The sequence below is a fragment of the Paracoccidioides lutzii genome, assembly GCF_000150705.2.
Source record: "Paracoccidioides lutzii Pb01 unplaced genomic scaffold supercont2.8, whole genome shotgun sequence".
In the NCBI taxonomy this organism is placed as follows: domain Eukaryota; kingdom Fungi; phylum Ascomycota; class Eurotiomycetes; order Onygenales; family Ajellomycetaceae; genus Paracoccidioides; species Paracoccidioides lutzii.
Window position 1 is genome coordinate 235,788 of NW_015440954.1, and position 20,239 is coordinate 256,026.

The following is a 20,239-nucleotide window of genomic DNA, read 5'->3' on the forward strand; positions in this document are numbered from 1 at the left end:
GATGATAGTGATAGCTCTGATGTTTGGTGTGAAATTGCCAAATGTTCAAGTCCAGGAGAAGAGGAGGAATGGAAAGGGCTGAGGGGAAGGTGCTTCCTAGCGCTACGATATTAGTCATACAAGAATGCTTGCTTGAATGAGCGTTGGTCGCTGTGTACGAAATGCCAGAAGAAATTTTTATTGGATGTAAAGCCCGTTTTAGATCTGCTGAGAGTATCTAGATCAAACATGGGTGACATCATCGGATGGAGGCGAAAGGGGTATACATGGATGAGTACGGCTTACCGCGGATATCCAATGTCGAAAGTCAAACTTGAGGCGTATGTATTTTGATTGCGCTAGTCCAGATTGAGCTGAAGAAAGTGTGGGGTAAGAACCTTAATTGTTGATGTCAACAAAACGCACAGACAACTCCAGACAACTCTCAGGAAACTCCCCTTTGGTTCATCAAGGAACCTTGAGTTTATCCTCATCAATCACTACTAAGAAACATATCATAGTATATATTTCGAAATAAGATGATTTTAGAGTACCTCTACTCAAATTCTTCGGCAGAAAAACCCCTGGTATTGCATTACTTCAACTGACACGGTGTCTGGTCTATTCTCCTTGACAAAAGAAACAACAAACAAGAAGGAATGAAAGAAAGAGAAGAGATATAGTTACCTAACTAAAGTAATTGGGATATCACGTAAAACACACATCACCGAAGTGCACAATTAGCACACGAACATAGCACTGACACCCAGAACAAATCACCCTGCCTTCCAAGGCGCTCTCTCCAGACTGCCATGGGCAGTCGTCCATCTCCCCACTAAAACGAGTCAAAATCTACTTATTTGATTAAGAATGGACACTGGCCAGTTCTCTCTTTCACCAATCGCTCTTTTGTCAGCTTGGCCTGCTCGCGCCCTTTGCCCTCGAAATTAACTGGTCCGACATCCGGAATATAATATCCGTTCGGACTATGTTTGGGGTCGTCGCCGGGCAGAGGCAGCCCGCGGATCCATGTGATCCACGCCCTAAGGCCCCATCGGTGCATGAAAGTTGGTCTGACGTAGTATGGAGCACCTTCCCAGGTAAGGAAGTAATGGCGATCCTCTCCGCTGGTGCCGGGGCTGATACGGCGGTACCGCAAGAACCGTGGTCGAGGAAGGGAGAGGTGGCGGAGGTATAATTTTCGAAGAGTGAAAACCGTGGAAAAGAGGGCCTTATAGATACTCCCTGGTTTCTCATACCTAATTTTTGTCAAGCATGGCATGGTGGTTAGTAGGGCATTTGTAATCGAATATATAGAAAATAAAAACAACTAAGCTTACATCATTGCCGTCCGCAAACGATCATCCATCATATAAAGTACCATATTGCGTGCCAGAGGCCTCATAAAACTAGGGTAATCCCATAAAAGAAGCGCAACCGTCTGGTCGGCATTTTTCTTATTCCATGAACTTGGAACCATGGCTTGCTTTTCGTACTCTTCGCTCCAAACCTCGAGTTCCTCAAAGAAGTGGATACCGTCCTTGAAGCCAATCTTAGATGACGGTAGATTGTCAAAGCTAATCAGCATAGCATCGCCAATACTCCTCCAGAATGTCCCCAAGGCACATTTCTCCATATCTGAGATCTGGCGCCATTCGTATTTTCTGATCCATCGGGCTGGTTCTAGTGCGAACAAACTGAGCGTGTAGAGCATATCATCGTCCAAGATTTTTCCTGACGCACGGTACCACTGGTGAAGATAGTTCATGCGTGCAATAGCTTCGCGAGTACGCTCTGAAGTCGGCGCGTTTCCAAAGAACTCTGAAATCAACACTGCGGTGTCCGCATAACGCTTCATCGAGAATTCGGGCCTCGCAAACTGGCCGGTTTGCACAAGGGTTTTGGAGATGGTGGGAATTCCATAGGTCTATGTTTTATGATGCATCAGTCGCAGCATATGATCTTGCCGATGAACAGATCGCAGACATTGTAAGAAACGAATAGAATTTAGCGGAAGCGAGAGCACCATCAAACTTACCCTAAACAGAGAGAATTGCAGTGCCTTGAGATGAGTGAAAGGAAACTCCAGCTGGGCAGTCTCCAAGACAATCTCCCATGCGTCATCATCGGACATACCAGCCATTGACGCTCGAGTTGGATAATTGAATTTCTTCACGTTATTCTTTATTCTTCGATTGCGGAGAATGGCCACTGCAAGCAGATAGGCTAGTGAGCCTAAGATCGGGACAGAAGCCCATTCCTTTGCAGTTGCGAGGAATTTCTGGGCCACAGGTATAAGGCCAGCGTAATCTACGAAGGATAACATGGCGCGGCTTTTCAGTCGATTTGTAGAGTTATATCTTTGGATGGCTGCAGAGATGTCGGCTTGGTTGATTAATGTTGCCTCTGCTGGCGTAACGGATATCAAGTTAAAACACAGCCAGGAACTGGAAACGGGACGGTAGATGAGATAGAAGATTTAAATTCTAGACGAGCAGCTGAAGGCTAGCTGCGACGTCAGTTGTTCTGTTGCCTGCCTCTCTGCTGGACGGTGAATTCGGTGTCGCATATGGGAAGCTGAACGGAGAATTTGTGAAAGTCACCGCAGCCCCGAGGTTACACGGGGTAGTGGGGTACAATTAAATACATCCTTGAAAAGATGGCGCTTTGTGGTGACCGTCTTCCCCTCTTCGACCGGGGGAAAACTTGTGGTGTCTTGGCCTGATGGGATGAAGTTGCAGGAATGTTCTTCACCTGTGTAGAGGTAGTTGACGAAATAACCAAGCGGGAGAGTTTGCTCTGGATTTGCTGTCCGCCTAATCTCCAACCTCAGCTGTAGTTCACGCTCTTTAGCGCTTTGTCGCTGTCTCCATATCACCAGCTTAAAAGTCCGCCCCAAAATGCACTGCGGTCTTCAAGTAAGAGCTGATTGTATATATGTATTATTTTTACATGATTCCAGCACTCGATTTGTGATAAATTTGTGTCATACATTGAGGTTTGTTAGCCCAACAGCGCCAATTGGAAGCAAAACATTTATATACAAAAGTTTCCTAGTTACGTTCGGAATGATTAAATAGCATGACACGTTCTCCTTGTGTATACTCACTCGTGCCGTTAAATATGTATGGCATCCGTGTATGCCCAAATTTACTGCGTGTGAGATCGCATTAACGGGTTATTATTAACTTACTCCTCCGCACCGGGATCAGAACCAATCTTTCATGGATATCAGTTCCAGTCAGTCAGCACCGAAAAGTTCGGAGAATTGGCACTGGGCAGAGAGTGGAGATTCGTCAAACGCCCGATACTATTTAGTCACAACAGATTTCACTCCGTTTCCCTGTAATTCATCTCGGTCACTATACGTCACTAGGGGCGAGCTGCTTTGGAAATGTTGGAACAGGACGAATTTTGAAATTGTTTTCTCGGTGCTTTCGAAACAAGCACGAGGAAAGGTCTATAGCCTAAAATACAGGTGAAAGGAAAAGGGAATAGAAGGAAGATTAAGCAAAGAAACAGAATTCGACATTCAGAAGGTAACCCCACATTGACATACATACTATCGGCGCCGGATAAGGGAGTTTGAAAGTGGCGAAACATGGAAGGGGGAGTCAGGAAAGAAGACCAAACAAAGTGATGAAAGAAAAGACAAGAAAATCCACAAACTTCAGAAGAATGAGGAAAACAGCCCTTAAACTTTCTCCTAATCGACCGATGGTGTAGTTAACAAAAACGAAGAGAAACAAATGATGACGAAACAGGGGTGTACATATTTGCTATTAAAATGAAATAACTGGATTTAAAAAGGAAAGGGGACATGGAAAGTGAGTTTGATGAAACAAAGGAGAGGTGGAGCGAAGGGAGCCAGAAAGCTGATGGCCCATATGCTGCGGGAAACACGAAGAGAAATATCGATAATGAAAGTAGAGAGAAACAGAGGACGAATGAAAACGTCGAAGCCTGCAGATGAGATACAGCGAGCAGAGGCGAAAGAAAGGCAGCTGGGTCAAAATAGATGTAACTACTCCACAAAAAAAAGAAAGATGAGAAAAAAACCTGATAGGTGCTGTAGCCGGGATAGGAAATGGGAATAAAAAAGGTGGAAAATAATGCCCTAACCCACACGCCATGCATATGCAAAATGCAAATGTATTGCTGCATTGTTTATTTTAATTTCCAGTTCTTATGAACACTAATTCACCTTCCAGAACTGAATAAACCGTACTAAAAGTGGTTTCTAGATACCATCATAGAAGGGAATATAATCAACACCAAACACAATCCATGATTATCATCGAAGCCTAGATGTTGGCAGCGGTGGATTGAGGGCGACGTGTAGAATAACAAAGCAGCAGAGAAAGCTTTGAATAGGAGATAGAAGGTAAGTCCGGTAGGCAAGAATTTATTCGCCCATGGATTATATTATCGAAGATGTCAGGACGGCGATGTAGTTTGGTTTGGAGGGACGTTGCTACTTGACCGCCGCCTCGACTGTCTAGAAGTAGACCGTCGCCCACGACTTGGAGGATTCGAAGGGGAAGATGGGCCATGTGCAAATTGTGGCGTCAATTCTGGGTTCTGACTGGGAGGAATGCTGGAAGACAATGAATAGTCGCGGACTATAGGGTCGTCCTCCTGAGTATCAGGATGGATCTCAATTCCTTTTTGGTGGACAAGACCAGTATGGGGATCGGAGCGTGAAAACTTTAACGAATCGGCTTCCCCTGGGCCTCTCTCCACGGGTGACCAACCAGCAACACTGCCAGCAACTATACCGGCCATAGCTGCTGCGGGTCCAAATGCTGAATTGGATCGCGATCGCCCGTTGCGAGATCGTGAATCTGGCGTTGCAGGTGAAGGGAACAAACTGTCTTGGGCAACATCGCCGACAGGAGTATGAGGCATAGAGCTCTCCCGGGATCTCGAACCGCTCCTCGATCTTGGAATCAAGGTCTGTGGATTCTGTAGTTTGTGTTTCAGGTGCTTGAGCCGTCCACCACGAACAGTCTTGAGGAATGCCAGCTGATCTCGGATTTCTTCCAGAGCCGGGTTCCACTCGAAACGGTCCTCGTCGGAGACAAAAACTTGCGGCCCCGTCTTCTTCCGTGTCCACATGGGAGGGACTAATTTCCTCGCAAACTCATCGGGGATAAGTCTAATAACCACAGCCACTGGTATTGACAAGAGCCCTAGAATGATGGAGATACCCCATTCGACACCGTTCAGGGGTTTAGTACGGAAGGCTTCGCCACCAACAAATATGATCAGAACCTGACCTGCGACAATAACAACTTGGATACCGATGAACCACCAGTTGCGCAGGATACCCTCGAATATATTGACGTCATTGTCTATTCTCCGGGAACTGCCCCAAGTAAAGTATGATTAGCATTCAATATTGGTCGTTCATAGCGATATTGGAGGGAACTCTTACTTGTACTGGTTGAATATCTGCATCCACACAAATGTGTTGAAAATTAGGGCTTTGAAGCGGTTCGTTTCAGAGCGGATGTCTCCATGCTTGAAATCGTAGTTCAGAATATTCGGCCCAGCAAAATTGAGAACGAATATGACAACAAGTTGATAGATCGACTGTCCTATTATCATTTTCCACATGGTCACGGAGATTAAGGGCGCAGATTTGGGCTCGGGCTTTCGATCAAGAATTGTATGAGTTGGGGGATCAGTTGCTAGAGTGAGTGTCAGCCGTATTTCTAATTATATTACGGGTTGCAAATCTAATTGTGCGAAATTACCTAGCGCTAGAGCAGCAAATGAGTCCATGATGAGGTTGACCCATAGAAGCTGAACGGCTGTAAGGACCGATTCTTCATCGTCACTGGCAACAGCAGAAACAAATGTGACAATGACAGCTGTAATGTTGACCGTGATTTGAAACTAAGAGACCCAAGAATTAGTCGAGTTAAAAATAAATAATTAAAATAAGGAGTCGCAGTCCTCACTTGTAAAAATTTCTTGACGGCATCATTAACTGTTCTTCCCCAAGATATGGCCTTGACAATCGATGTGAAATTGTCATCCATGAGGATAATCGAGGAAGCCTCTTTAGCAACTTCGGTGCCAGCAATACCCATAGAGAAACCAACATCGGCTGCCTTCAGCGCAGGGGCATCATTAGTTCCGTCACCAGTGACAGCAACAGTCTCTCCGAGCTTTTTCAGACGCGTAACTAATACCCTTTTATCTTCTGGGCTGGATCGTGCAAGGACCTGCAATCTTGGTATGATCTGGTTCATTTGTTGGGAGCCCAGTTTCCGAAATCTGGGCCCTTCCATTGCGACTCCTCCTGGGGTAAAGATACCACACTCCTGAGCTATGGCTTTCGCTGTTGTCAGGTTGTCGCCAGTGACCATTCTAACAAACACGCCAGCTTTTTGACACTGAATGACAGAGTCACTAACACCAGGACGGAGTGGGTCTTGAATACCCACAACACCCAAAAAGACCATGTCCTTAAAAATTGGTTCGAAAACGGCAAGGGTACGGTCGTCTTCTTGTGTAGGGGCGCCACGAGGTGGCCACTGTTCAAAGTCTCGGTAGACCAAACCAATTGTACGCAAAGACCTTGAGGCGTAGCTTTCGATAATGTTATCCAAGGTTGATCGGTTTCTGTCAGTGAGCGGTGTTTCTGTTAATTCGGCCGCCGGATCAAGAACAATTCTCGTGCATTTGGCAATCAGAATCTCGGAGGCACCCTTTACAAGCATCCTAAACTTTCCGTTAGGCTGTTTTATGATGACAGCCATGCATTTTCGGCCGGAATCGAAAGGTACGAGTTGAACAGTTTCCTTGTTAGATCGCTCTTCGCTAAGAGAACTTAAGGCGAGATAATCCCGCGCAAAGCTGAGAAGTGCAGTTTCCGTTTTAGATCCGATGAAGGTTGGCACCCCGTCCTCATCGCCCTCAAAAGCAGTGGAGTTCATTACAATGGAGTCTTTCAGGAGATCCTTAATAGAGGGCGATAGCGTGGATACGCATTCCGCAGGGGAGACATCGTTTACCTCTGCGTCCGCTGGACTGTGGTGCGCCTGGTGCGCCTGATTATTGCCATTCTGAGCAGAGGTGTCTTGAATAGCTTTATCGCCGAACCGAGAAGCAGTCCCAAACGTACCGGCGACAACTGTCATTTTATTCTGGGTCAATGTGCCCGTCTTATCAGAGCAAATCGTAGTCGCATTTCCCATTGTCTCGCATGCTCTTAGTACACGTACTAAGTTATTGTCCTTCAACATCCGATTTGTGGCAAATGAAAGAGCCAATGTAACGGCTAGGGGTAATCCTTCTGGCACTGCAACGACGATGATAGTTACGGCGACAATGAATATCTGGAGGAAATTTTGACCTTTGGCAGCAGGGCCTTTAATAGAACTCAAGCTCGCTAGAAATTTGATGAACAAGACCACGAAGAGTAATAGGCCTGCCGCAAGACCTAGTTTGGCAATGTATGTAGCAAGGATGTTAAGCTTCGTTTGCAAAGGGGTGGTCTCTCCCTCGTCTTGTAATGACATCAAAGTCTTTCCATAGCTTGAGTTCACACCAGTGGAGGTAACCAGGAATGTGCCAACACCTTCAGAAACTTTAGCTCCCGACAGAATAAAAGGGTCAATTTTCGCAAGGTTTTCATGGTTTTCGATTGCTCGGTATGCTTCGGTCCCTGAAACCTTTCGTAGCAGGTCAGATTCGCCAGTAGCTGAGGATTCGTCGCACTTTACGTTGTGTCCTTCGATAAAAACGCCATCAACAGGAACCATGTCGCCAGGTTCTAGATGCATTACATCTCCAGCAAGAATATTGTAAACGGATATTTCCACGGATTTCCCAGAGCGGATGACTTTGACATTCCGATCCTCCTTTTTCTTGTTGAGCCTCACAAACTGCCGTTCTTTTTGCCAGTCGTTTGCAGCACCAACAATAACTACAACCAAAATAGCAACTATGATAGCTACTCCTTCCACCCACTGTATCCTGTGTTCATCTGGCCCCGCTGTAACGGATTGATATATCCCAAGCGCGAGAGATATGGCAGCGGCAACCGAGAGTAGAATCAATACTTTGTCGTTGTACGCTATCCAAGCAAGTTCCCATATGCTCTTGGCCTTCTTCGCTGGCAAGTGATTGTCACTGAATACGCGTTTTCGGTCAGCGTACTCGTTATCCTTGGTATGTTTCGAACCGTGACTCTTCATGCTCATCACTCGGGAGGGCATTTTCAGATGCTGTTCGGGACCTTCACTTCTCTTCCTCGTTGCATCCTCAAAAGTGACAGTCCCGTCTAAAAAGGTTTCGTCGAGGCCGAGACCGGCGTGACAATTCGAACGTAATCCTTTTTCAAGGCCAGCAAGTCCACCAAGAGCATAGAAAGCGGACAAACTTTTGGGGTTCAACATTTTGTTTAATTGTCCGGGGGAGAATGCAAATTTATTGTTTTCAACTTTAAAATCCTCCTCCGTTCCAGGATCGGGCTTCAAAGCATCTGGATCATTTGTTATATCATGATTGGCATCGTGTGAAGGGCGATCATGACCTGAAGGAGTGGAACCCACGTAGGTATCACTCCCAAACGAACCGGGAGAATTTCCCAACTCCTCCGAATCTACAGAATTCCCCCGCGATCGAGTCCCAGGAACGGATAAAAACGTTTGAGAGGGCCCTTCGGGCCATTTTGAAGCAGGAGATGATACGTTATGGGGTGAAGTTGGGCGGCTTCCCCTGTTTTCTTTTCCCTCGAACGATGGCACTGGGTGGAGATCCACAGGGGAAAGTGAGGGTCCGCCAGGCGATCTCGATCCCGCTCCCACATGTTCGGTAGAGATCCGCAGTGTTGACTGCGATCCATCTGGGGTTATTTGCGGTTGAGATGATTCTGTTCCTGCGCTCACAGCGGATGTATCTATGGTGATAGTAGGTGCACGCTCACGCCGCAGAGGTGTTGGTGGCGAAACGGGGTCACCGTTCCCAGGCAATTGTGACATGGCTGCAATACAGAATTTCGTGACGGTGCAAACGTTAAGGGCACTAAGGTGAAAAGGTTACGGGGCAACAGGCCACGAGATCCTCAATTATATCAAAACGACTCCGGATTGTATCATGGCCAAGCTCTAGGAAAAATGCGTGAAGAAAGATCCTCGCGTAGCAACGGCCAAATTTAGATAGGAGAAAGAAGGTACAAATCGGCTTCTGCAACAACAAAAAATAGTGTTAGCATTGAGCTGACTAGGGGCAAAAAAAAAAAAAAAAAAAAAAAAAAAAAAAAAAAAAACCCAACGTAATGGAGTGCTGCTCATTTAGTGTAGAATAGGTGACTTCGCCACCAACAATGGGATTTTACATAGCACTGGGAAGTTTGTAGTGGGAGAATCCAGCCATGTAGAATTGCAGAAGCCAGACAGAAGGATGCCGTAACGCAATGTCTTACAAGAAGTAGTTTTGCCTACACGAACAGGTTTGCTCAGGGGCGGAGAACTGCCGGGGGTTTTGGCCCACGCCCACTCAATGCGCTGAAGGCCGATAAGTTGGAAGATGGCGATGATGAATAATTAGCCATCAAGGGATATTAGCCGGAAAGAGATCAAAGACAGAGAAAGGAGAGAAATGAAGGAGAGTGATGTAATGGGAGAGCAGAGGGGGAGGGAGGGAGAAACAGTGGAGGTTGAAGTCGACTATGGAGGCGTTTTTTGGGGGAAGGACTGGGCAAAGGAGCCAGAGCCAGAGCCAGAACCAGAACCAAGAGCCGGAGACGGAGCCGGAGCCGGAGACGGCGATGGAGACGGAGACGGACTGGTTGCTCTTGGCTGGCGACAGGCAAAATTCGCTCACAGGCTGAGGTCACAGCAACAAACCCAACAACCAAGAAAAAACACAACAGGATTTCAACGACAAAGAACGAATAGCATCACGCGCTTGAGATCTACGCTGAGTGCCAAGTTCATTTGCTTCCACTGGAGTTCTTTTAAAGGCCATAATCCCTGAGTAGGGCTCCCTGGACAGACCTCAGTTCTTGGCCTCTCCCACTCTCCACGTTCCCCTTAAGTCAAGAGGCAGAACTTCACCCGTCTACGTGTCGCCCAGCTCTGTAACTACCGCCAAGCGCTTTCCTTTACTTTACGTGACGAACAACATGCTCACATGCATAAGAACGATCGATGGTTGTCCCTAAAGCAAACCCCGTACAGGAATAATGGAGGACATCGCCAGTTGGAGAGATTGGCCAGAGGGGCCATTTTTCACTTAACTTGTCACGTAAAACAATCCAAAACTATGCTACATCTACGGTTCAACGCTATCTATTCAGATTTGAACTTGACAATGATCGATGCACAGAGGATGGCAATCAGTTCCCACTGATTATTAGAGTTGTTGTTGGAGTTATTTGTTGTTGGCCCTCTTAAAGTCCAAGCTTGCACTCGAACAAAAAGGCTATTGCTTAGCTTGCGTCAAAAGAGAACTTTCCGATGGAGCTCCATCTCACTCCACACATCATACAAATATTTAATGAAGGCGCAGCTTAGTTCATCCTTGACTGGTCTCCGCGGGGGATCAAAGTTTAAACCGACCCAGCAAATCAGCGGCGTGGATTATTCTGCACTGCCTCAATGCTCACTGCTCACAAATGGCTTGGAAGCTGGCAAAGTTGGGGGAATGGTGCTGCCCAAGAAACGAGGCCATTTCCAGGGAAGAACCACAACGTCTGGGCAGTAAGCAAAGCCCCGTTTCTCCAATATAACGTAAGCGATCACTTACCAGAGCAGATCACCCACCGGAACACCTATAACTACTTGCAAAAAATTCAAAATTACACAATTTTATGGAACACATAGAAAATCACATACTTTATTCCTTTAACATATGGGCATGCAGGGGGCTCTATGTCTTGAATTGCTCTTGCATTGCCACTTTTACTACAGTGCGCTGCTGATGTTCACTTTTAGTAGGCTTGATTTTGAATCCTTGACTACTCCCTTCCAAGCTTGTTGAGCAGCTTGAGCCCTTGCTGATCCTTTCTCTGCTGTCAGAATATTTCTCTTGAGCTATACAGACATGTTCTCGTTCTCACTTGCAGTTTTACTTCTCATTTGCAGCTTATAGAGCCTTGTTTCCTATGTTAGAATAGCAGCACTATGTGTAGCTAGCTGATACCCTCAAACTAGTTGGTTTATAGCTTGATTAATTGAACTAATATGACGCTGTGTACGTACGTGATGCACTGCTTGATCTTATTGAGCTGACATTCTAACTAAGTCATACGGCAAGGGTTTTAGAGGTTCACAAAGACAAAAATTTATAAGATATATTAAGGAGACTGAGTATCTATTATGAAGAATATAAATACATAACAAAATCTTTTTCGAATTATAACATTTAGTTTATAACTTTGAATTTATATTTTTCAGTTTTCGTTTTAGCTATAATGTATAAACTTAAAATTTTACTTTTATGATATATTTATTATATATATTCTTTGAAAGAAGTAAAATATTTTAATATTTAATAACTCTAGAAAATAAAATAAATATAATAATAAAAAATATAAATTATTTATATAATATTAATTAAATTTAGCTATAATATAATTTACATAATTATTTAAAATAAAAATTTATTATTTACTAACTATATAATTTTTAAATATATATTTGTTGAATATTTCTTTTAATTATATTAAACTTAGTTAAGTAATTTAATCATTTTCTCTAATTTTAATTACTTTAATCTATAAATTAAATCTTTATATTATAAAATTTGATATATTTTATTTTAAAAATAGTTATTAAAGGTAGAGTTTATCTTAATATATTAATTATCTTAACTACATTTACTTATCTTTTATTTTTAAACCATATAAAAGATACTTTTTTAAAATTTTTATAAATTTAAAATTAACTTTTTAAAATTTATATATTTTTTAATAAAATATTATATTTCTTTCTGATATATTTTACTAATTTAAAACATTTAAGTATAATTTTTAACACATTACATAAAACTTATTGGTGATTTTATCTATATATATACCTGGTTTTAACTTCTTTTTAATATTGAAGAAACCTTTAAACTTACTATTTTCAATTATAGATTATAAACTATTTTGTGTATATATTGTTAAAAGTTCATATCTCATATGCCTGCTTGCGATTTGAAAGGATAAACCTCACTCATTTATAAATATCATTCATTGAGCTAGAGATTCTTCTTCTATAGAAATCAGCTTTTGATTGTATTATTAAGAGTTCATGTGTGATGTAGCTACAGTGACATCATACAGCTGCTCTCATGCTTGAAAGTTGCTTAGTTTCATAAGCTCTAATGGCTAAAAGAAACCCTCCTTCATGATTGGAAGCTTGATCTTTTGATTTGGTGGGCAAATTAAATGATCAGTTTGATTCAGGTGGTTTGTTGGAATGGAACGGTGTTTCTGGTAGGTTGATCTGTTCCGGTGGTGGGTGATCGCTTATGTTATGACGAACTTTAAGATCATCGCTAAACTATAATTACTCATGAATGTCTGGCAGAACTTCATGTCATAATACCTAAAAAGAATTACTCCATGGTAAGAAAAATCAAGGTTGCCAACCCTCGTAGCCTTTACCGCCCGGCACCTCTTTCTCTCGACGTTTGCAACAAAAAGCCAGTTGGACTAGAGGTTGTTCAGTAGTTTCAGGACCTTGGCAACACACGAGTTGGGACCCATCATTGAACAGTAAACTAATTAATCGTTTGGAAACGCCAGCCCGTTCTGTTGAAAGTGCTGCCGCCTCTTCAAGGAATATATCACTTCACTGCCAAGCTCAGCTGGAGCAAATATGTGGGGCAGCTTTCATTTTTACCAAAGCTAAACAGGCACAACGTTGAAAGCCTTCGCTGGGATATTGTTTTTGCTTGTTTAGGCTATTTTTCCGGGGCAGATCATTTGAATAGTCTGGAACATTTCCATTTAACCGTGGGCTTTCCACCAATCTCGAGATGGGATATTTCTGACACATGGCACAATAACCTAAACCTTACGCTGCTGAATACTCTGCACTTTTCTTGACTTTTCAATACACACAAGTCTTGTCTCGTTCACTCTGATATTGTTGGCCAAGGGCAACTTTGAGTACGATGACTGCTGCATGTGAAACCTTTGCTTAAGCTATATCAAGGCCACACCTTGTCGGCGGACGCGCTTCCACGATTGGTAAGAAGATTGATGAATTTCAAGGCCGTTGAGCCGAGGCGATAAGATATGCTGGCCCTCCTTTCGAGATTTGATACACAATCGAGACCAGACAGATATAAGCCGGCCACTCCATACCGCCACTCATTCAAGAATCCTTCTCGAATTGACGTCCCCTTGCCTAAGAACCCATTCTCTGTGTTGATATCCCTTGTAAGTAGTAATAATCGCGTAAAGCCTTGGGAGCAAAAGAAATTGCTTCGTTCCCTCCCTGAACCAATATGTCGTGGAAAAGATAGTTATCACAGGTTAATAGCCTAATAAATTGGATGACAGCACTTTCAATTCTTTGCAGCATGACGCATTCCTTACTCAGAGTTTGGTAAGCATACAGCTCTTGTCTTGTCTTCCTCGGCCGTATCCTCAGGAATATTGTTTAATAAATGTTTATATTTTGTTCAAATCGGTTTGGTGTGAACAAACCCGGGAACTTTTTCATTTAATTCCCCTCGACGCACAAACAGACGCAAAGCGTGGGGCGATTTCTTTACCAACTTCAGTCGTGGTCGTTTTTTTCATAAAGATATGGATTTCCCGATACGGTGCCTTACACTGCTTAATATGCGTGTTCCCACGTCGGATGGCGTCTAGAGGTTTGTGAGTGGATAAGGACGATTCAACCGACGTTTTGAGTTACTGTACGCTTGACTGTCTGTTGTCGTGCTCCTTAGGCACCCTGATTTGGCCTCACTAGGCTCATTAGGTATCTTCCAATTCACATGAGAGATGACCTTGGAGATTAAGTCTAGTTGAAATTGAACCTATCAAAAGGTCTGCAGCATATCATTCGTGCAAGTTGCCTCTACCAAGCGGGTATGCATAAATACCCACATGCACACACATCCAGCCTCGACGTGTGTATATTACCGCTCATTTAAAAGACAAAAGATTAGCACGGGGACATATGCAGACAAACTGCAAAATGTCAACGGAAACTCAAGAGGGTCATCGATCACTTTTCCAACCTCCAATTCCTTGAATCAATCCGCTACAAAGAGATACGCACTTAGCCATGCCGCCTTGGAAGATTGGGGATGCCTTGCACAGCCCTGCTAATTATTGCCTCTCTTGTTCCGCCACATACAACAATCTGCAGCGTAACGGGTGCCATTGTCCCCGAAACGCGCATTTGGAATTCTATCCTGATGACCTAGAATGGATTGTTGGCCAGGGTCGCCCATTCTTAACACGAGTTTCTCACACTCTTTTGTATGGGGAATTGGCGATAAGAGGTGTTTTTTAACATCAGGAGTTTAGGGAGGCGGGCGAATGGAATGAGTCTGCCGGAACACCCTTCGCGGCCAGTGCCAGTGTGGCTGTGTATAAAAGGAGCACAGCCCTTCGGATAGCTCCGAAATGTGCAAGCCGCCATTACATTTTGTGTTTCCTCGCGCATGTTGCTGCGCGTTGAAAAATATAAGGGAAACCCCGAGTTTAACACACTATTGTCGTACACGTACCTATCTGAGATCTCGATGCACTAAGATATTATGAATGGTATATGCAGGAGACTTTGTGTACGCTTGAAGAAATGGGATTACAGAGATTGTATCCGCCGCGTGGATAGTTTTGCTTTTGTGGTAGGGGAAAGGAGTATGACGGAGAAGGGAACAGGTCTGTGAAACAAATTGCCACTGAAAAATTTTTTTACCATTCTTCTCCCCAGTTCCCTTCCCAAGCTCTAATCTTGAACCATCAATTGTTTCCCCCTTTGCCAAGTTGCCAACATGTGCCATAGAGCTCTTAGGCACACTCATTCAACAATTGATACCTATTACATTCCATCCAGCCTGGATCCTAACGTATTCGATAGTGACCTCTATGTTGATTTGGTCGATAGACACAAAGAACAAATTTCTCCAGCCTAAAAGGTAATGAAGGACCCTGATATTTCTCTAAACCAAGCTCAAGCTGCTTCTATCTGCCCACCAGATGTGTAAGATCTCCTCCAAATCACAACAAGCAGATGACGTCCAGTCATTGCATGATTATTTCGCTTCATCGCATTACATCTCCAGCAGCTCTCAGGGAAGAGTTCAGGATGCTTGCTGGTTGTCATTGCTGCGCATAGGAGGTTCTCCGTTTCCCTTTCAAGCGCATCGGAAAAACATTTGATGGATTGACAAGCAGCCGCCTCGGCTCGATAAATTTTATCCATTTCTCACACATTTAAGTAACAACTAGATGCTGCCGTCACGTTTAAACAATGGTTGTTTTCCGTCCTCTCTTTCATTGCCTCCTGTGAACGCGGGAGCGTTGAATAGGGGTTATCTGGGCCTGCACCCGACCAAGTAGCATGCAGAACGATCAACTTTTTGAGCGCAGGGTCGATAGACTGGATATCAACCCTGGGAAGATGCAGAGATACACCAACAACACATCTCGGAGGTAGCTCAGCATAGAATGAGATATTCCTTCGTGTAGTGCGAGCTGACAACGCCCAATACGCTCGCTCACTTCTATATATTTAGCCATAAAGGCCGAGTAAATATTATTGATATTTTTTTTCAACTTTCAAACTGTAACTAATTAGTTATTGCTTTTCTCTCCTTGTTCATCATTCCAAATCCAGTTGTCTTACTGAAGTGAAATCTTGACTCGAATCCTTTGCGAGAAACCCCGAGCACCAAATCCCGATATATATCTTGACATATCCACGGGTAGATATCTGCAAGGAATCCCCGGTTTGCTAGTAAATCGCTGTCTAGAAAAACCTCCATCTACGACTCTCTATGACGTTGTCAGTGCTTCTTGTTGTCTGCATCCTGACAATGATCAATGAGATCATTCGAATCGAGGGAGAATGCACATAAACACATAAGGAACACTCCCCTTCTAGCTAAGATTTCCCCGATTAAAATCAAAGAAAAGCAATTTTGTTTCCAGCCAAAGTTCTGGGTAATAAATAAGCTTATGCAGTAGTAACGAGTGAGTGAATGGATGAGGGTGCGAATCAGCTCGACCTAGGGGTTATGTCTTTTTATTTATTTATTTATTTATTTATTTTTTGTAGGGATATTGTATTGATAGTCAAGGGGCAAGTTAAGAAGTTCGGAAATGTAATTGGCACGTTCAGAAACCCCAAGGGACTTGTGGTGTTTGTAATCACCATAAAAAATGAAAATCTTTAACTGAGAGAGCATAGTGGATGAGACAGTTGATCGAAACTTTTCAGGTGAGAGCCATTAGACAACATATTAGAATAATATACACTGCTTGTCCTTTGGACAGGGATACAGTTATTTTGAACTGAGGAAATCAAATCAAATAAAACCTATACCAAAACCACACCCATCCTTAAAAACATTTTAAACCTCTTTAAAGAGGAAACATACAAAAAAACCTCAACCTAGTCCGATTCCTTCTCCGTTACCCTAAGACATCTCCAGATCCTGCTGCGGTTTGATCTTCCAGATATCAAGGCATGCACCGTCCTCTGACTTCTTCTTCGGCTTCGAGTCCTTGGAGCTCATGAGCGCAACGCTCGATAGTGCCAGCACATCTACCAATTCACACATGCGTCCAGATGCCAAGAAGCTGTCTGTCATAATTTGAGACGAGGCTATGACAGCCGCAAGCGTCATGCACTGAGCGAGCACTTCGCGCCCAATCGTGTGTCCTGCGAAGAAAATCGCGCTGTGATAGGCCAAAATGACCTCGGGGAGATAGGTTGATTTTATGAATTCGAGTTCGGTTGCTTCCGCGTCTAGATATGAGCCCGAGAAATTAGTTGGGAATACTGTTTCTAACTAATGGATGAGCAAATTTTGAAGGGGGATTTCTATTTTTATTTTCTTACCGTCTTTCGGGTAGCCGAGCCAGTCTCCGAAAAGGGGTTCGATACACTCTGTGATTGAATCTACAGTTTCCTGTAGCGTTTTCCGGAACTCTTTCGCCTGCTGCTTATCGGATAGACTGTAACTCCAAAGTTAATAAAGACATATACAGGTGCATGGAAAGTTGGCAAGGGATATGAAATACATACTGCTCATATTCATCCATCCGGTTTGCCCAAGTCTCCAAGCTGACAAAGGCAGCGATGAGATATTCTAGATCGCGCATTGTGTGTGATTGGAGATAGAGATCCGCTCTTTGACCGCGCGATAATGGACGCCGTCTTTGGATTCCCGATTTCATAGGGCTTTTCGTCGGACTTGCTTTTGCTGGGTCGTCAATGCCATTCTCCCCACAATTCAAGATATCGTATGGTGATTTATCCAGTCCTGTAATATCACCGGGAACCATCTCAACGCGGACACGCCTATAAAGCTCACGTGCTGCACCAAGCCGTCCAGCACCTGTTGATTAATAGGATGTCAGTAATATTTTCTTTCCTAATATCAGGAAACTAGGCCTATGACTGGAAGGGTCTTACCCAAAAACCGCTTATAGAGATGTGACCCTCTCGGGCAAATATTTTGCAGTTGATCATCTGCGTAGCGATGCCATTCCAAACAACGGATCAAATACTCGTCCTCATGCGAAACGCGCCGACCAATGAGATTCTTTTTGATGGGCCCGATTCTCCCTGGGCCCTTTCCTTGATTGATGACGCTCCTCTTCAACCGAATAGTCGTCGTTTTATCTTCCTTAGCATCAGCCTGGGCAGTGACCAATTGCCATTGACTCTCCACAATGGCTCCGAGATTGATATTTAACCGCTTCATTATCGTAACTTGCTTTTCCCGTTCTTTTGGCTCAACGATGTCGATCAGCACTTTTCCAAGAACCATATGTGCTGCATTTTCGGGGAGAAGCGATGCATAAAGTGGTATGAGTTCAAGCTTGCCAGCTTTGCGCAGGAGATTGATGTAGCTAATGATATTGATGCAGGCGGTTTGAACATAAAGGGAGTCGGTGCGAACATATCCAAGTGATTGTAGGATGAGGAACAAATGGCTGATGATACGCATGGCATCGTCATCCCGAGCAGCAATAAGACAAGCATCATCAACATTAGTGATTACAGTTTTCGGAACGAGAGTTGCTTTGTTCGAGATACTGGCGGCTTTTGAAACAGCGTTCGCCTGATGGAAAAAGAAGTGGTTGTAGTTTTTGCTCAGGATAGCCGCTTGGATAGTGCGATAAGGGTTCCTGGCTTCAACTGCGGTTCTCTCGTTTCTTCTAACGTTATCCAGGAAGATATTGATATTGGCGTACGCTGCGGGTTCGATGGATAGAGCCACATCGGTGGTCGGAGAGAAGCTCAGTTTCCGATGAAATTGCTTGCAAAATTCACGGTATCTCGCAAGGATTAAATGATTAAAGTAGACATAAATGTAATCACCCCAGCCCTGGCAAATAGCGTACGCCGGCTCTGTTTCGCCACAAATAAGCGCATAGACAGCCTTCTCAAAGGCGTTAGTCGCAGGATTATTAGCAAGCGCCAAACACGCGTTTCTCCATGACTCTTGAAATCGATAACTCATCAGTCGAGTAAAACCAGATTGTGCAGCTTTTCCGTCCTGAGAGGGTGAATCGCCGGGTATACCGCAAACACTGATTGCCCTCCAGTTTTCCAATCGTTCATGAGACCATTCTCGAATGTGCTTCCAGCTTTGGCCCTCCCTGAGCAATTTCCAACAAGTGAGCCATGCAGCTTGCTCATAAAACTGATCTTGTTTCTGAAGTCCGTGTTGTTGTCGGGTGACAGCATCAGGATCTAATTGAGTGACTAAGGGTTCCTGTTGTTCCACATTCAGTAGAGACATCGTAAGCCCCGGGTCATTAGGCTCTAATGGTTGGGGCCAAGACCGCAGTCGCTTTGCCCCCTTAATTGCCTCCTTTGTATAGAGCCAGCCATGAGCCCAGAGTCCTTGCCCTCTCTCAGCCTGAGTTTCCAAATCAGAAATTAGCGCATCAATATCTTGGGGTGACGACCTTGCAGTTTGCTCCAGCCATTTCAGCACAATGACGTTCTCCGATGCAAAATGATCCGCCTCGAGGAATTTATTCCAGACTTCCTGGTCCGTAGAATATCGATGCAGCGACTGCAGGACGGTCTGCTGAGCTTTTTGCACTCGGAGGCGTGAATCAGGATCATCGATAGATATCATTTGAAGCACTAACTCCCAAGTTTCGGCTTCCAGCTGCCATCGCCTGATCTGTTCATCTAATTTCGCACGATTGGGGCTTTGACTAGATCCAGATTCTCGATTATTTGTTGATTGCTTTACTTTTCGAAGGGTGCTGGTTTTTGACAATTCCTTCGCAGTCGTTTCCGCAATTTTTTTGTATTTTTGGACCAATTTACAGGCTTCGAGAAACGTTCCCGGGTCACCCGAGCCATGGTCGTGTTGTTTAAACTGGTTTAAGCTTTGAGCAAAGGCTTCTATTTGGCTTGTTACGCGATTTGCTGTGTTTCGAAGCGGGTTTATGACTTGTTGTATATCGGCCGGTGTCAGTAGACCTGGGGAAGCTGGGCCAGATGAAAGAGCCAAAACATCTAATCATGCGAGGCAAATCAGTAAGAAGCAAATGAATCAGACAGTTTTTCTTAGCAATGGCATAAACAAACCTTGCTCAGCTTCTCCTAAATCAGAACTCTTCTCTTCCATGGAGTCAGTTCCAGTCAAAATATCGTCCTCGTCCTCGTTGTCACCCTCTTCTTCCTCGTCTTCATCCTCGCTTTCGTCGTCGTTTTCTTCGTTCTCTAAATCCTCTTCCTCTTCCTCTTCCTCTTCCTCGTCCACATCGTCGTCATCATCGTCATCAATCTCTATAATTTCTACATCATGGAGGCGGCTAGGTGGAGCATCAGTCTACAGCAAGTTAGCTGTTGTTGTAAGTTCGCAATCGTCAGAACTGCAGAACTCACAGGAGGGAGGTTTTGCTGTCCCAGCGGGAACCCTGAAGAATATGTCATGGGCGCCATAGTCCTCTGGATAAGCACTGCTCCAACTGGATGAAGGGGATATAGAACGCATGTACGTGGTAGATGCTGTGTTGTGTTCTGGTGGAGAGTAAGGAGTAGTGATAAACAAGGGACGATGTAATTAGGTAACAAGTCCTTTTGTTTAGCTT

General features: G+C 44.2%; 4 protein-coding genes across 4 annotated transcripts; 1 reads left to right on the forward strand and 3 right to left on the reverse strand.

Annotated features, from left to right (window-relative positions):
- Nucleotides 1-835: 835 nt before the first annotated feature.
- PAAG_03033 (hypothetical protein) lies at nt 836-2,305 on the reverse strand (the record flags this gene model as incomplete). The annotated part of the gene is made up of 3 exons (XM_002794442.2): nt 836-1,238; nt 1,320-1,906; nt 2,018-2,305. 3 exons carry the CDS (start codon nt 2,303-2,305, stop codon nt 836-838), a joined length of 1,278 nt encoding a protein of 425 aa, XP_002794488.1.
- Nucleotides 2,306-4,416: 2,111 nt separating this feature from the next.
- PAAG_03034 (plasma membrane calcium-transporting ATPase) lies at nt 4,417-8,975 on the reverse strand (the record flags this gene model as incomplete). The annotated part of the gene is made up of 4 exons (XM_002794443.2): nt 4,417-5,347; nt 5,417-5,672; nt 5,739-5,880; nt 5,946-8,975. 4 exons carry the CDS (start codon nt 8,973-8,975, stop codon nt 4,417-4,419), a joined length of 4,359 nt encoding a protein of 1,452 aa, XP_002794489.1.
- A 619-nt stretch (nt 8,976-9,594) lies between these two features.
- Nucleotides 9,595-9,972, forward strand: PAAG_11681 (hypothetical protein; the record flags this gene model as incomplete). Its single annotated transcript, XM_015847282.1, has 1 exon — nt 9,595-9,972. The coding sequence occupies one exon, from the start codon at nt 9,595-9,597 to the stop codon at nt 9,970-9,972; it is 378 nt and encodes a 125-aa protein (XP_015703071.1).
- A 6,618-nt stretch (nt 9,973-16,590) lies between these two features.
- On the reverse strand, nt 16,591-20,090 carry PAAG_03037 (hypothetical protein; the record flags this gene model as incomplete). Its single annotated transcript, XM_015844823.1, has 6 exons — nt 16,591-16,922; nt 17,016-17,131; nt 17,202-17,514; nt 17,592-19,661; nt 19,734-19,977; nt 20,034-20,090. 6 exons carry the CDS (start codon nt 20,088-20,090, stop codon nt 16,591-16,593), a joined length of 3,132 nt encoding a protein of 1,043 aa, XP_015702029.1.
- Nucleotides 20,091-20,239: the final 149 nt, after the last annotated feature.